Source organism: Drosophila virilis, chromosome 2 (genome assembly GCF_030788295.1).
Source record: "Drosophila virilis strain 15010-1051.87 chromosome 2, Dvir_AGI_RSII-ME, whole genome shotgun sequence".
Taxonomy (NCBI): domain Eukaryota; kingdom Metazoa; phylum Arthropoda; class Insecta; order Diptera; family Drosophilidae; genus Drosophila; species Drosophila virilis.
This window is the reverse complement of record NC_091544.1, coordinates 19526024-19539061: the sequence shown is the minus strand read 5'-3', so window position 1 is coordinate 19539061 and position 13038 is coordinate 19526024. Positions and strand designations below refer to the sequence as shown.

Sequence of the window (13038 nt, the reverse complement as noted above, 5' to 3'; positions counted from 1 at the left end):
ATATATTCCCTTGCTCTCGAAATAAATAAATGTATGCACAATTACGGTTATCGCTTTCCGATATTTTAAAAACTATTCTGATATCATATTATTATCAAGCGTGTTCCCGTTTTTTGCAATTATTTCCTTTGTATTGAGGGATTATACACACTATTACGTATATATATTTATTTGTATATTAACTCTGTGTTTACTTTTTATTAAAATCCACTAGATTAGATTTCGGTGAATCAAGAGAAATCAAATAAGCTCAGAAAGTTTGCCCCAAAAACGTAACCCCAAAAGCTCAATTAAGATGGGTTTCAAACCAAAAAGCACGGACAAAGCTTTCAGAATATCCTCAGTGGAATTTATCTCGCACCGGAGGCGCTGAATCTGTTTACTTTTCCCAGGATATTGCTCAACCGTAACCACATAATAGGGCAGAGATTTAGCACGCATTAAGCAACATCAAAATAAACAAACAATTTCGCAGACAATTGGTTCAAGCAGTTCAAGCAGCCACAACGAATTGTGGTGTGAGGACTGTGGGTTAGTGGTTAGGGGTGGGGTGAGATTATCCTGCGGAAAAGTGGTCGCTGTTTGCCGGTCGTGCGTCAGCGTGGAAATTTACAGACAAATTTGCTCTGGCCATTTCTGGTGTGGATGCAAAGCGCTAATCGATATGTTCCAGACGTAAGCCCTCGATCCAGACAGCCCAAAGCCACGTTCCCAGCTAGGGTTGGTGTGGAGTGTGTGTGAAAGAGTGTATTTGATGGGCGCTGCTCCAGTTGAGTGCACTACGACAACGTCTTGACACCACCAATATGTTTGTTGTTGCTGTTGTTTGTACGTTGCCGTGCGTCAATCACTGAAGTATTTTTTTTTTAAATATGACTAGCTGTGTTTGGACTGAATATTACCAGTTATTTATAAACCTTGGAAATGCGTCGTCTGTGGGTTTAGTGTCTACTTTTCAGAGAACAGGGCATGGAAACTTATATAACGCACTAACGCAACATATTCTTTAAAGAAAGTTGAACTTTCTATATCCTCTAGCTATATACAATTTACTGCAACCATGCCCACATCTGTGAAGTGCCCAAAGTCTTTACATATACTTTTGTTTGTACAAACTGACGATACGTTATGTTTGTCTTCTTTAAGTCTCATTACCCATCCTCTTTCTTCTTCCAAAAAAACAATGAAAGGAGAAAGAAATATAAAAACATACAAAAGGAAACTGATTGATTAGTCAATAAAATAACAAGTAAGAAGTTCTAGTCGGGAGCTCCCGACTAGGGGATACCCTGAACCCTCTTATTCCAACATCAAACTTGACTTTACGAACTAATGATTTTATTGTCTTTAACATTTTTGAACCCATCGATGTTTAATTTGTTTGAATGCCAATTGGTGGTAGGGGTCCGTACGCGTTCAGAAAGGTATAACATTTTAAAACAGACATTATTTACCCGAGATATTAAAAAAAAAAAAAATATTATACAAAAAAATACCTAAAGCTTTTCTTGTGGCTTTGAGGTTATTTTTATTACTCTTTTCTTCTATCTAAGCCTACGTAGTCAAATTGAGATCCGTTTAAATTCTTTTCTAAATAAACATATACATAAGCACTTTTATTTTGTTTGACAGGCCAAGAAGCGACAAGTACGATAATATGCAAATCAAATGAGAGTGAATTGCTTATTTCCGTTCTTTCCCACAGTCGGTCAAGTCCAAGTGGACGCGTGCATTGGCGATTATCGCCTAGCTCGGGCGCACTCGTTTGAAATGCGATAATTTAATTGTGGTCCAATGACATATCCGCCGCACAGCTACAACAATAATAACAACAACAACAACAAGAACAAGAACAACAACAACAGCAGCAGCAAGAGCAAGTATATTAAGGTACCAGTCATTGCTGGGCAATATTCAGTCGAGGGGTTGTTGCAGCGATTGCCAAAGTTAAATTAACAATCGTGTTTACATTGGTTTGTAACAAGATTTCACTTAAGGATGTCAGCTTTGGGCTTGCACCGGTTCGTAGGAAACCAGGCGCCGGGGCACTTACCCTGCATCAAAACTGATTACTGTCATCAGCTTTGTGCGCCGCGGAGTGTGCGCCGGCGTGCGTGTGCCAACCAATTTGACTGGTAATCAAAAGGTTTGCGCATCCGCGTCCGCCCTAGCATATTGTTTGGGCATTGTTCGACTTTGCCGGCACTGGTTTTTCGCGCCTCGGGGTTAGCGCACGCGACCTGGTCGCCTGCCTGGGCGGGGCGGGGCGGTGCGGTGCGAGCAGCTCTGACGTAGCTAATTTGTGCGTAAACCAAAACATCAAATAAACATAATTCAATTTGAACAATTGCCCCGTCTGTCTGCTGTTGACAATTCTGCGGTTTCAAGTGCTGCCCTTTGAGATACAGATACATAGATGTATCCCTAGGAATGACACTATATATGTAAAATGTATTTGTTAAATGAACTGTAAACTGTAACGGACTGCTATGCGATGTGATCTGATTGTTGCAGTTTTGCGCTCAATTTGACGTCTCGTGGGAAGCTGACTGTGCCGAGTAACCCTCTAGCTCGAGGCCAAAATGTCAACAGGTTGGATCACGATCAGCTTTCGAAAGCGATGCGCCTCCATGTTGATCTCACATTACTAACAGACCACACGAGAACCTTTAAGGCACACATGCCACCAAGCTGCCAAGCTGCCGTCAACCGGGATAGAGTGCAAGAGATAGAGAGAGCGAGACCGAGAGAGAGGTATGCTCTCTTGCCGGCCCCCTGATTTTGAGCGTTCACATACAAAGCTTGCCAGGACAAACATGGCTGCCGCCTGCTGGGCGAAAAATATTGGCAAAATGTCAAAAACAGGTGAAGTACAGAAGAGACATTTTGGGAAGTCAGTTATGGGAACTGTAAAATGCGCTACAAAACTTTTCAAAGGTATTTATTAAATACATATATACATTTCTTGACAACGTCTGCACATATTTTATGTAAGTAACATATTCATATACATTTTCAATAGTTCACAACGGAGCATATGGCAACAGATCTATTATAAACTGATTAATAAATATATATTGTATACGAGATACGAATCCGTGGAATATCTAGCTCATTTTCGTTCTTAAGGTTTATTTTCTCAAGACTTACCACAGAATAATACAAATACAAATTAAATAAACTAGTGAAAATAAAACAACATATAATATATGAGATTTTTGTTTATTTACCTTTGCTTTAAGATATATAAACATTTTAAAACCAAGACAAAATTTACGTCAACAATAGCTTATGATTCTCGAATATAATATTAACTAAAGCGCTGTATTAATTGATAAAGCTGAGAAACTTTTTTTTAAAACCGTTTATAATTCACGAACAAATATGCCTTAATATTTTCTCACAGCCTCCGCTGGCAGCACTTTTGCGCGAAATCACCCTGTACTACTTGACAAGCTCCGCCCTCTAGAATCCAGGCGAATAGTTGCAAGGATACTTAGGGGTTGATGAGACTGTGGTATTTCCAATTGGACCGGCGATGCTATAAAAGACGCAGAATTCCCAGGAGATGTTGTCATTATACATTCAGACTTATTGGACATCGCAAGCGTAGCAATTGGAATATTTTAAAATATAAAGTTATACAAATTGTAAGGAAAAACAGAAAAATGTCGCGCCATCAATTACCAGATTCGTCCTCATCGCCCCCCATAAGGTGAGAAGTAGTGATAATATCGAAAATCTTGAGAAATCTCTGCAAAAAAAGCAAACACATTCCATAAACTCAATTGTTAATTATAAAAAATGTTGAGTCTTACAAAGTTTGAGAAAACCTTACAAGCCTCCAAAAATTATTTCCGACGGCAATTGATTTCCCACTAAATATCATAAACTTCCCCAACAGCCATATACCCTACCATAACTTTGACGATGATCTAATCACTGAGCTGCCCTCTTGCATCTATGCGGGTCAACATCAGAGTGGTGTCGGTGGTGCCGGTGCAGCTGGTGGCATCACGACTGGCGGCTCAGGTTTGCGTCTCAGTTCCAACAACTTGCGGCACATTCAACAGCATTATTTACAGCAGGGCAATGGTAAGTCAGCAAATAATATAAATAAATTCGAATTTTCGAATTATAAATTCCCTTAGAGACATTTAATTGCTGTACCATGAAGTAATCCGCTCAAGTGGCTTATATAAGCTTATATAATCTTTGACCATATGTTCCTAGAGGAGCAATAAAATACCGTTTTTCTTTGATCTCAGAAAATATGCTGGACTCATCCACTAATACCAATACGCTGGTAACGTTAAATTCCAATAACACCACGCCCATGATGTGCAATAGTCCAACTGCTAGCAGCAGCGGCGGCGGCGGTGGCGGTGCAGGTGGTTCAGGTCCTAGCTCGGGACCAGGAACCTCGAGTGCTAGTTATGGTGCAGCGGCCGCATCCAGTTACAAAATCCAACGGCAACAGGCAAATGTGCGGGAAAGGAAACGCATCCAGAGGTCCGCACCAACTGGGTACACTAAATGGTCTTTTCCATTGCACACTTAGCTATGCCCTGCACTTTCTCGAACTGGCCACTAATGAGCTTTTCTTTCTCTCTCTCTCTCTCTCTCTCTCTTTGTCTCTCTCTCTTTTTGTATCTTGCGCTCTGCAGTAGTATCAATTCAGCCTTTGACGAGCTGCGGGTCCACGTACCCACATTTCCGTACGAGAAGCGTCTGAGCAAGATCGATACCCTACGCCTGGCCATTGCATACATATCCCTGCTGCGCGAGGTGCTGCAAACAGACTACGATCCTCTGACCTATGTGGAGAAGTGTCTGCGTGGTGAGATTAAAGCAGATCGCGCCAATTGGAACACAAGCGATTTGACGGCACGTCTCTCCTGGATCAATTGGGAGAATCTGGGCGTGCATCCTGGACGTCGCACTCTGCTCACATCCCTTGCATTGTCCTCGGAACCAATGTGCGGTGCACACTGCGGCATGCCATAAGCCTATTCCAGCTCAACTCAGTTGCTCCTGGTTAGGGAAAAGAAATCCTTTGTTTTTGAATGCTAGCAGGGGATATTTTAAATATTCAAACTAGCAGTCTACTTTAAAATTATTAAAATTATTTATAGCATAAAAATCAACAAAAAACATATACTTTGTGACGTTTAACAAAGTCTACAGTTCCCGAGAGAGACTCTTTTAATCGGGAATTCCCAACTAGGGGAGCCTGAAACCCCTTCTACCTACAACAAATGCAGTTCGCGTCACGCGCTCATTTGCTTTAGCAGTGTTAAAAATAAATGAAACAAAAAATTAGTTCCTTCGATGGGAATCGAACATTTAACAAACCACACTACTTGGCTCAACCGTCACACCACCAATCGACCCTTACTGAGAAAAAAACGAATTAAAATAGCAACACATACACACAGCACAGATCAAAGTCAATAAAGAACCGCCCAAATATGTGTGTGTTCATGTATGCAGAAATTCCTGCGCTGTGCTTCTTCATGATAAATTTAACAGTTGATATTTCTGTGCTATAGAATGTTTGTATATTCTCAAAATGACAATTGCCTTAAAATTGCGGCTATATAAAATGAATGATACTTGATATATATAATATTCTAGAAGCTACATGACCAGAGTTTGGTGACTCTAGCTATTATAACTTAAGAGATTTGCTCGAAAAGTAAGATTTTGATATCGATTAGTATCGATTACTTGTAAATGGGCAAGTTATCGATCATCGAAAACAAACAACTACTGCGCCTGTAGTAGGCGGACATGCTCAACATTTCTGAAATCCTTGCGTTTATACATATGGCCAGACTTCCTTCTGCCTGTTACACTAGCACAAATACATTTTACAGTAAGTCCTCCACTTCAAATATTGGTCTCCAAAAAGTATGCTATGGTACTCGTATAAGAATTGATTGAACCAGATCCAATTAGACAATTGATCACACAAAAATTTAACATATCCTGTCTGTCTTCCCTAAAATATTAGTGAATATATACTTGCATTTATCTTATAAGTAATCATGATATTAATGAAAGACAATTTAATTTTCTAACAAATAGCAGTAATATTTATTTCAAAAGCATTTTAGTTGCACTAATCAAACAACACTGTAGCATTTTTTTAAGTTTGTATTTGTTCGCTGGTTCGTTAGATTTTGCCTAAAAGGCAGACATACGCGATGTATGTGTTAACAAATCAATTCCTCAAACTATATATCAGCACATATGTATATAAATATATATATATATTTAGTATCAGTGTAGACAGTGAGTATTTCAAACTATAAATACAAACGTACGTAATAGTAAATAGTTATGGTAATTTCTTTCTTGTTTGTTTGTTTGTACATAGCGATCAACTAACAGGCATTTGCAATTTGCCGTTTAACAATTTAAAAGCATTTTAAAAAATACATGTATATCTAGAAGTTTCCTAAAACACACACAGCGGCATATAAAGGTAATATACTACAAAATAAATACTAATATTTTTGATCAACAAGAAAATAAAGAACGTAAGCGTATGAAATTTACAGTCATACATAAAAGATACTTGTGTATGTGACGTTTATCCAGGCGATATACTCTAGATCTATGCGTTATCAATTAAATTTTTTTTTTTGGCAACAACTACAACTACTGCTAATGCACGCGCACACAAGTACATGCATAAATTGTACAAATGTGTGCATGCAATTAAATTTGTTTATTTTTCGAATTGGAATTTGACTTTGGTATCATATTTAGTTTTGCTTCGAATAATACTCAAAATTGGTTGGCTACAATGAGGCTATACACAAATACACATAAAATGGTACATACAAATACCCATTGGACACATTTAAGCTACATCTCTAATAATTGAATTTTACGATTGCTTTCTTGTTTTTGTTTTGGTTTTTTGTGGGCCGTTTTTTTTTTTGTTTCGTTTGTTATTTTTTTTTTCTTCGATTTTTTGTTGATTAGTTGCTTAGTTCCCATTTAGCACAGCTACTTTGCGCAAGCTTTCGAGCTCGCTGCGTTTCAAACGCAACGAAAACATGGCCTCAATAAAGCTATGGCAGTCGGTGACTATGCTATCCTGAATCATAGTGTCGCGAAAAAGATTTGCCAGTGCCGCAATATCCTCGCAGCCCAGTATGGCCCTCTTGTGAGTTATAAACATGGCCAGAGCTGCACGAAATACAATCTGTAAAATGCATTTTTATTGATTAAATTGCAAGTGTGTAATTTAATTACTTGCCTTGGAACCCTCCGCGAAAACGCAATCCCATATTCGCAGCACAGTTTCCACAGGCAGAACCTCCGCAAATATGCAAATGAACCATTTGCTAGCTATCACCGCGTAGGGCAAGCCTGTAACATCAAAAAGAACGTTTTATTGTGGAACTTTGAATTTTTAAAGATGATCCAAACTCACCCAGGTCTTCCACATGTCGATTAACAGCTGGCAGACGCCTTATGACCAACTCCCTAAACACGGCCAAATCACGCAACAGATTGGCCATGTTATGTGAGTGATACTGGGGAACGATTTTCTCAACGATATGCTTTAGCAGCCAGAAGGACTTCTCTTCATCATCCGTGACAATGAGCAACAGACCAGCTATATAATTCAGACCCTGGCAATAGCCAACATCGCGATTATGGTGTGCATAGGCGCAGAGTATATTGAAGAGGCGCGCCTTTTTGGAATCAAAATGGATATTGTCGGGAAAAGTACGAGGTAGATCGATTGATATGGAATCGCTAATTTCCTTATTGAAATGTTCGATATTTAATAAACTACGATATAGATTGGGATTTCGTTGCTTTGCCTCATCGGCGCCAGTGATTTTCATCCAAACATCCGCACGATATGGACCTGGTATGCCCTTGCGTATATATCGCTTTATCTTTGGACTGATCACGCTGAGATCTGGATTCTGTTGCAGTATAGCCTCCCATTTGATGCGTCGCCGCGTCAATGTCTTTAAGTAATTATCCATAAACGTTCCGTAGTTCTTATAGTCGAACTTCTCGCCACGCTTGAAGCCGTACTCGTCCACATCGCTGTGTATAAGTGAATTTATACAATTTTATTTGTAGCCATCATTTGATATAAATAACGAAAATATTTATATGGGCGTCACCAACGCTTGGCGAAGACCGGATATCATAGGGGCATAGTTGTTAACTCTTACCTAAACTTGGAACCTGCGGCCGCTTCCATATGAACTATGACTAGTTTATTGCTCAGTTGCTCAAATTAAACTCTAAATACTTGACGGGCTTAGCCCGTTAGTCAGATATTGTTGTTGTTGTCGTTGTTTCTCAATTGTTCTTCTTGGTTCATGGCCCCCATTAATTGCTTTTTGAAATTGTGCGCACGTTCGCCGCTTCCGCTTTATGTTGCTGCTGCTGCTCTCTCTGCTGTTACAGCATTACAAATTTAACTGCAAAAATTAATAAAAAAATCAACACCGATAGTTTGTCTATTGACGGCCTAATTTATTTATAAATGCCCATGTCACCTACTTTTTACTGTATGTGTCCTTGAGAATTTGCTATTATGCGCGCTAAGCACCCACGGTTGCTATTGTTGTTTTTGTTCTGCTGTTGTTGTTGTTTTTGTACGCGTTCTTAGCGCGCCTCGAGCACTGATAACATTACAAGCAGCAGTGGGTGGCAGGTGTAGGGAAATTTTTGTCACACGCTTTACGTTCCGACTTTCACTCTGTTTGCACTGCGTTATTGCGGTTGGGTGTATTTTGAATGCTTGATAACTTGTTTGTTGTTGTCTGCTTCGAATTTCCAATGGTTTTATTTATGTTTTTTCCTTTTCTGTGCATTTTTTATAATTCGATCACAAGCAAATGTTAATGTTATGTTGACGAATGTTAATGGCTCAGCATTAAAACTTTGTCAGAATGCTTATGGCTATAAGTGCTGGCACTCACCTGCTGGCGTCAAATTGACTACATCCTGGACTTTGGTGCCATAATTCAACCAAATTGTATATAAATTATTTCATCTTATCTCAACTTTGTTTTCCTCGCGAGTTTCGAGACTAGGTAACAGCAAAAGTCTCTTCTTCTTCCATTCATATATGGTAACTCTAATAATAACAGCAATGCAAACCGACGACAACATTAACATATGCTGTTATTAACAGTGAATATTTAGTAATTACTGCAGTAATAGCCGGTTATCGTATCATGAATAAATTGCAAAATTCGATCCAAAATAATGTTATAATTTTATTCAATTACTAAATTATAGAATTGCGGTAATTTTGGTATTTATTTAATTTAATTTAAACGAACCTGTTTGCCTCAGCGTTGCCAGATGCAGTCAATCGCCAAACAGCTGTGCAACTGCCGACATTATGCCGTGGTCAAGCAATCGTACCGTGCCGCTGACACATTACGCAATGTATCAAACAAACTGAGGTAAAAAGCATACAATTTTGTCAAAATACAAATTTCAGTCACATAAATAACGATAAATTTACAGACGCATCGATAAGTTCATATATAGGCTAACTTCAAACAAAAGAATGCTGCGCAAAGCATCGATGATAGCCGCCGCCGTGGCTGTCGCGCCGGTTCCAGAAAATCAATCAGCGAACAACTCGCTTGTGTGTAAGCCAAGTGAACTACCCATTTACGGTTCCTTGCGAAAGCCAGTGTAAGTGATTGGTGTGAATCATGATGCTCTTGACTTATTTTCCCTATCTTGTAGGCCAGAAAAACGTTCAGAGCATAAGCCGAAAGATTCTGCGCTGCAAAAGAGTCTAGAGAACAGCGTTCGCTATGTACGCCTGGAAATGCAGAACGGATACAAGGCAGTAGGCGAAAGAACTGCCGTTGTGAGCGAATATTATAATACTGCAAAGAACCATACACAGCGATCCATCGATTTTCTGAACGAGCCCCAGAATTCGATGCATCGCAGTGGCGCCATTGTAATGGGTGGACTCGCTGGTTTTATATTTGCCGCACGTGGCGGATTCTTCAAGAAGGTTGTTTATACGACAATTGGTGCTGGCACCGTCGCATCCCTATGCTATCCACGCCAGGCGGAGGAAAATGTGCGCATTGTCTTGTACGAGGGGCGCAAGATTTTTGCCGTTGCCTACAACTTTATCAAAGGCGTAAAGCCTGGCGAGGAAATACCAATTGAGCCAATCCAAAAGTTCCCCACAACGCTAAAGGAGCTCAAGTTTCTGGCCCTAGACCTGTTCGACGAGGCAAAGGAAACGATCTTCCCAAAAAAGAAGTAAACATAGGCGACATGCAATTACCAGCGATACGAACCGAACGCTCAGATGTGTTATGATTTTAAACAAATTTTACTTTTTTAAACCCACATCATCTATATTTCTGATCTTTATTATTCCTCTGTATAGCATGTAGCAGTTCTCTCTATTGATTCTGTCGGCTGCTGCCTGCAATAAACTCGAGTCGCGTATCAAAAGTGAAATCCAATTTATGTTTCTTACAACTGTGCCAAAATCTTGCGCCAATTTCGTTCCCATTGTTGGTCATTGATTTATTATTCAACTGGTGTCAAATGTCAACTTGGCAAAAGTGAAATTCACTCTGCTGGAAACATGTGATATCGATTTACCGTCAGCCGTACTCATCGCTACGATTGTGCCAATCATTCCCATAACCCTGAGGCTATACATGGTGCTGACTGAAAACTTAATGAATGAGTCGAAATTGCGGCTGCCGTTAGCTGCAATTGTACATCATTTACGCACTTGTCCATTGGGTAGCTGAAGACCACAGAAAGTCGAACTGAATTGAAGATTGTAATAATGATAATGCATAATTGCTCTGTGCTATATTATTGTAATTGTCGCAGCGAGGGCAGATCGATCAGTATTTGTGTCAGTCTAGACAAATGAACGTTTTCTTTTTCTCAATATTTTCAATATATTTATTTGAGCTCATCTTTATAAATAAACTTGTTCTTTGGGCAAGATACAACATTATGATGTTTGTATGCAATTTGTTTATAAATTATATAGATTTAGTTAATTGTTAATGCCTAGACTAAAATACCAACAACTGCACAATGAGAATGACTTTTCTATTATTTTGTTTTTTCGTTTTTACCACTATATACAAATATCGATGCCATTATATCCTTTAGTACGATTCGAATTATGTTAGACAACTTAAGATCAGCCTACAAACAATTTTCGCTAGACTAACTTAGTGGGTTTGACTAAGTGTGTGGGGAAGTGGCGAATTTCGCACAAGTTCGGTCGATGCAAATTGTTAAATTGAAGCTAACTAAGCTTAAGATTCCTTTAAATTAAAATCACACAAACTTAAATATAGACAACTAATAAATTAAAACAATAACAAGAGTTGAGCATGCACGATGTAAACGATGCACGATAATTATCATCTGACATGCTCCAGTATCCAGGGCACAAACTTCGAGATGCGCGTACAGACGCCCGGCAAATTGGCCTCGGCGCATCCAATGCCCCAGGAAATGATGCCAGCTAGAAAGAAGCGGCCATCCTGGGATTTGGCCTGCAATTTTGAAGAATAGCCTGAGACCACTCACAATTTATGATTAACATGGGATTTGATTACCTGCAAGGGGCCACCTGAGTCGCCTTGGCAGGAGTCCTGGCCGCCCGTTTCATAGCCAGCGCATAGAAAGATATCTGGTATGAATTCCTGGCGACCGGCGCGCAGAAACATGGACTTGCAATTGTCATTGCTTACAATGGGCACTGACACCTAATGAATGAGCAGATGTGAGAGTGCGTGCGTGTGTTTGTGCTAACTCCACTTACCTCCTGCAGCACCGAGGGCAGCGTACCGCCCTCGCTGAGGCGACCCCAGCCGGTGACCGTGGCATTCATGCCAATCAGCAGACTCTCCGTTTCGGGCAGGCAAATGGGACTGACATGCGGCGCAAATTCGAGCGGCTGCTCCAGCTTCACCAACGCCAGATCGTATTCGTACGTAAAGAAATTGTACTTCGGATGCACCACCTTCTTGGCCACGCCGCGCTCTATGTAAGGCAACTGCTCCTGCACATGTGAGAAATCGTATTCGCCCACGCGTATGCGTATCTGCGATATGAGCAGACTGCAAATAGAGACAGAGAAAGTGAAGAAGAGAGGGAGAGCGTGTGAGGGCTCAGTTGTAGCGGAAATTGCAGTCAGTTGTATGCGGTTGCTACTCACTCGTCCACACAGTGCCCCGCCGTTGCTATCCAGTTCTCGTTGATCAAAGCGCCACCGCAGCGATGGGTGCTGGAGAAGCCAAAGAACGAGGTGCGTCGCACAGACACCTGCCAGGGCCAACGACCGAATGCCGCACTCTTGCCGCCCACAATGCGCGTCTCTGGACGCGTCAGCATCGGTACTCCGCATTCTGCATATGTATAGGTATGTGCAACAACAAGTTAGATTGTGTCAAATGCATTGGGCGTGGCTGTACTTCCAACTTACCGCTTCGTGCAGCCGAAATGGTCTTCACGTGGCCCAGCATGGCTGTGCCGGCATCATGTGTGGAGGAGTCCGTTATCTCATTGGATTCAATACCCGCCGTTGCCGGCTGCTGTACTATAGGCTGCCGTGTGGGCTGCTGTGCTGTTGGACTGGTCGAGGTTGATGCCACAGCTGGTGCTCCTGCTGCTGCTGATGCTGTTCCGGCCGTTACTGTCGTGGATGTGGATGTTGTAGTCGTGCCCGTTGTGGTGGGCCTCTGGTAGGGCTTTGTGGGTTTCCTAGTGGTTGTTGTTGTTGTGGTCGTTGTTGCTTTTGTGGTAGTTGTACCCTTCGTTGTTGTTGTTGTTGTCGCCGTTGATGAGGAGGACGTGGCTAATGATGTGCCGGGCGACAGCTGGAAGGTAGCCAAAAGTGGTAAACATTATGCTAATAGTTACCCAAGGAGCTTAAAATATTTCACATGCAAAGAATCAATTTTTCATTCCACTGCTAAGTCTCTGCGGAGGCCACCATAATGTGAATCATGCAAGTCGACGTTTAAA

General features: G+C 40.8%; 4 protein-coding genes across 7 annotated transcripts in view; 2 read left to right on the top strand and 2 right to left on the bottom strand.

Annotated features, from left to right (window-relative positions):
* The first annotated feature begins 3280 nt into the window (after positions 1-3280).
* Fer2 (48 related 2) lies at positions 3281-5583 on the top strand. 2 transcript variants are annotated; one of them, XM_032434471.2, is made up of 4 exons: positions 3281-3715; positions 3905-4095; positions 4269-4527; positions 4668-5583. In XM_032434471.2, exons 1-4 carry the CDS (start codon positions 3507-3509, stop codon positions 5005-5007), a joined length of 999 nt encoding a protein of 332 aa, XP_032290362.1. In that variant the 5' UTR covers positions 3281-3506; the 3' UTR covers positions 5008-5583. The 2 variants fall into 2 exon arrangements, with proteins under 2 accessions (XP_032290362.1, XP_002053350.3); XM_002053314.4 differs by having other exon boundaries at positions 3284-3715; positions 4269-4512.
* A 675-nt stretch (positions 5584-6258) lies between these two features.
* On the bottom strand, positions 6259-9186 carry LOC6630330 (growth hormone-regulated TBC protein 1). Of its 2 annotated transcripts, XM_015171716.3 has the most exons (6): positions 8970-9186; positions 8548-8853; positions 8214-8465; positions 7451-8082; positions 7274-7386; positions 6259-7219 (listed from the first exon to the last, which is right to left on the bottom strand). In XM_015171716.3, exons 3-6 carry the CDS (start codon positions 8240-8242, stop codon positions 7001-7003), a joined length of 993 nt encoding a protein of 330 aa, XP_015027202.1. In that variant the 5' UTR covers positions 8243-8465; positions 8548-8853; positions 8970-9186; the 3' UTR covers positions 6259-7000. The 2 variants fall into 2 exon arrangements, with proteins under 2 accessions (XP_015027202.1, XP_002053351.2); XM_002053315.4 differs by lacking the exon at positions 8548-8853.
* A 153-nt stretch (positions 9187-9339) lies between these two features.
* On the top strand, positions 9340-10494 carry Mic26-27 (MICOS subunit 26/27). Its single transcript, XM_002053316.4, has 3 exons — positions 9340-9461; positions 9526-9699; positions 9754-10494. Exons 1-3 carry the CDS (start codon positions 9358-9360, stop codon positions 10292-10294), a joined length of 819 nt encoding a protein of 272 aa, XP_002053352.2. The 5' UTR covers positions 9340-9357; the 3' UTR covers positions 10295-10494.
* Positions 10148-13038, bottom strand: part of Sb (serine proteinase stubble) — a 29734-nt gene continuing 26843 nt past the window's right edge. For both annotated transcript variants that reach the window (XM_070206823.1, XM_032434478.2), the window contains exons 7-11: positions 12497-12890; positions 12230-12419; positions 11834-12131; positions 11628-11777; positions 10148-11564 (exon numbers count right to left, since the gene is read on the bottom strand). In XM_070206823.1, coding sequence (XP_070062924.1) covers positions 11430-11564; positions 11628-11777; positions 11834-12131; positions 12230-12419; positions 12497-12890 — 1167 coding nt within the window. In that variant the 3' untranslated portion in view covers positions 10148-11429. The remainder of the gene's footprint in view (positions 11565-11627; positions 11778-11833; positions 12132-12229; positions 12420-12496; positions 12891-13038) is intronic.

What these genes read in the sequence shown, in the direction of transcription:
- Fer2 (XM_032434471.2), top strand. Translation starts at nt 3,507, where the DNA reads ATGAGACTGTGGTATTTCCAATTGGACCGGCGATGCTATAAAAGACGC. An exon ending in TCCTCATCGCCCCCCATAAG is followed by an intron (nt 3,716 to 3,904) that starts GTGAGAAGTAGT and finishes CTTCCCCAACAG; the next exon opens with CCATATACCCTACCATAACT. An exon ending in CAGAGGTCCGCACCAACTGG is followed by an intron (nt 4,528 to 4,667) that starts GTACACTAAATG and finishes TGCGCTCTGCAG; the next exon opens with TAGTATCAATTCAGCCTTTG.
- LOC6630330 (XM_015171716.3), bottom strand. Translation starts at nt 8,242, where the DNA reads ATGGAAGCGGCCGCAGGTTCCAAGTTTAG. An exon ending in GCCGCAGGTTCCAAGTTTAG is followed by an intron (nt 8,083 to 8,213) that starts GTAAGAGTTAAC and finishes ACTTATACACAG; the next exon opens with CGATGTGGACGAGTACGGCT. An exon ending in TTTTCGCGGAGGGTTCCAAG is followed by an intron (nt 7,220 to 7,273) that starts GCAAGTAATTAA and finishes TGCATTTTACAG; the next exon opens with ATTGTATTTCGTGCAGCTCT.
- Mic26-27 (XM_002053316.4), top strand. Translation starts at nt 9,358, where the DNA reads ATGCAGTCAATCGCCAAACAGCTGTGCAACTGCCGACATTATGCCGTG. An exon ending in AATGTATCAAACAAACTGAG is followed by an intron (nt 9,462 to 9,525) that starts GTAAAAAGCATA and finishes ATAAATTTACAG; the next exon opens with ACGCATCGATAAGTTCATAT. An exon ending in GGTTCCTTGCGAAAGCCAGT is followed by an intron (nt 9,700 to 9,753) that starts GTAAGTGATTGG and finishes CCTATCTTGTAG; the next exon opens with GCCAGAAAAACGTTCAGAGC.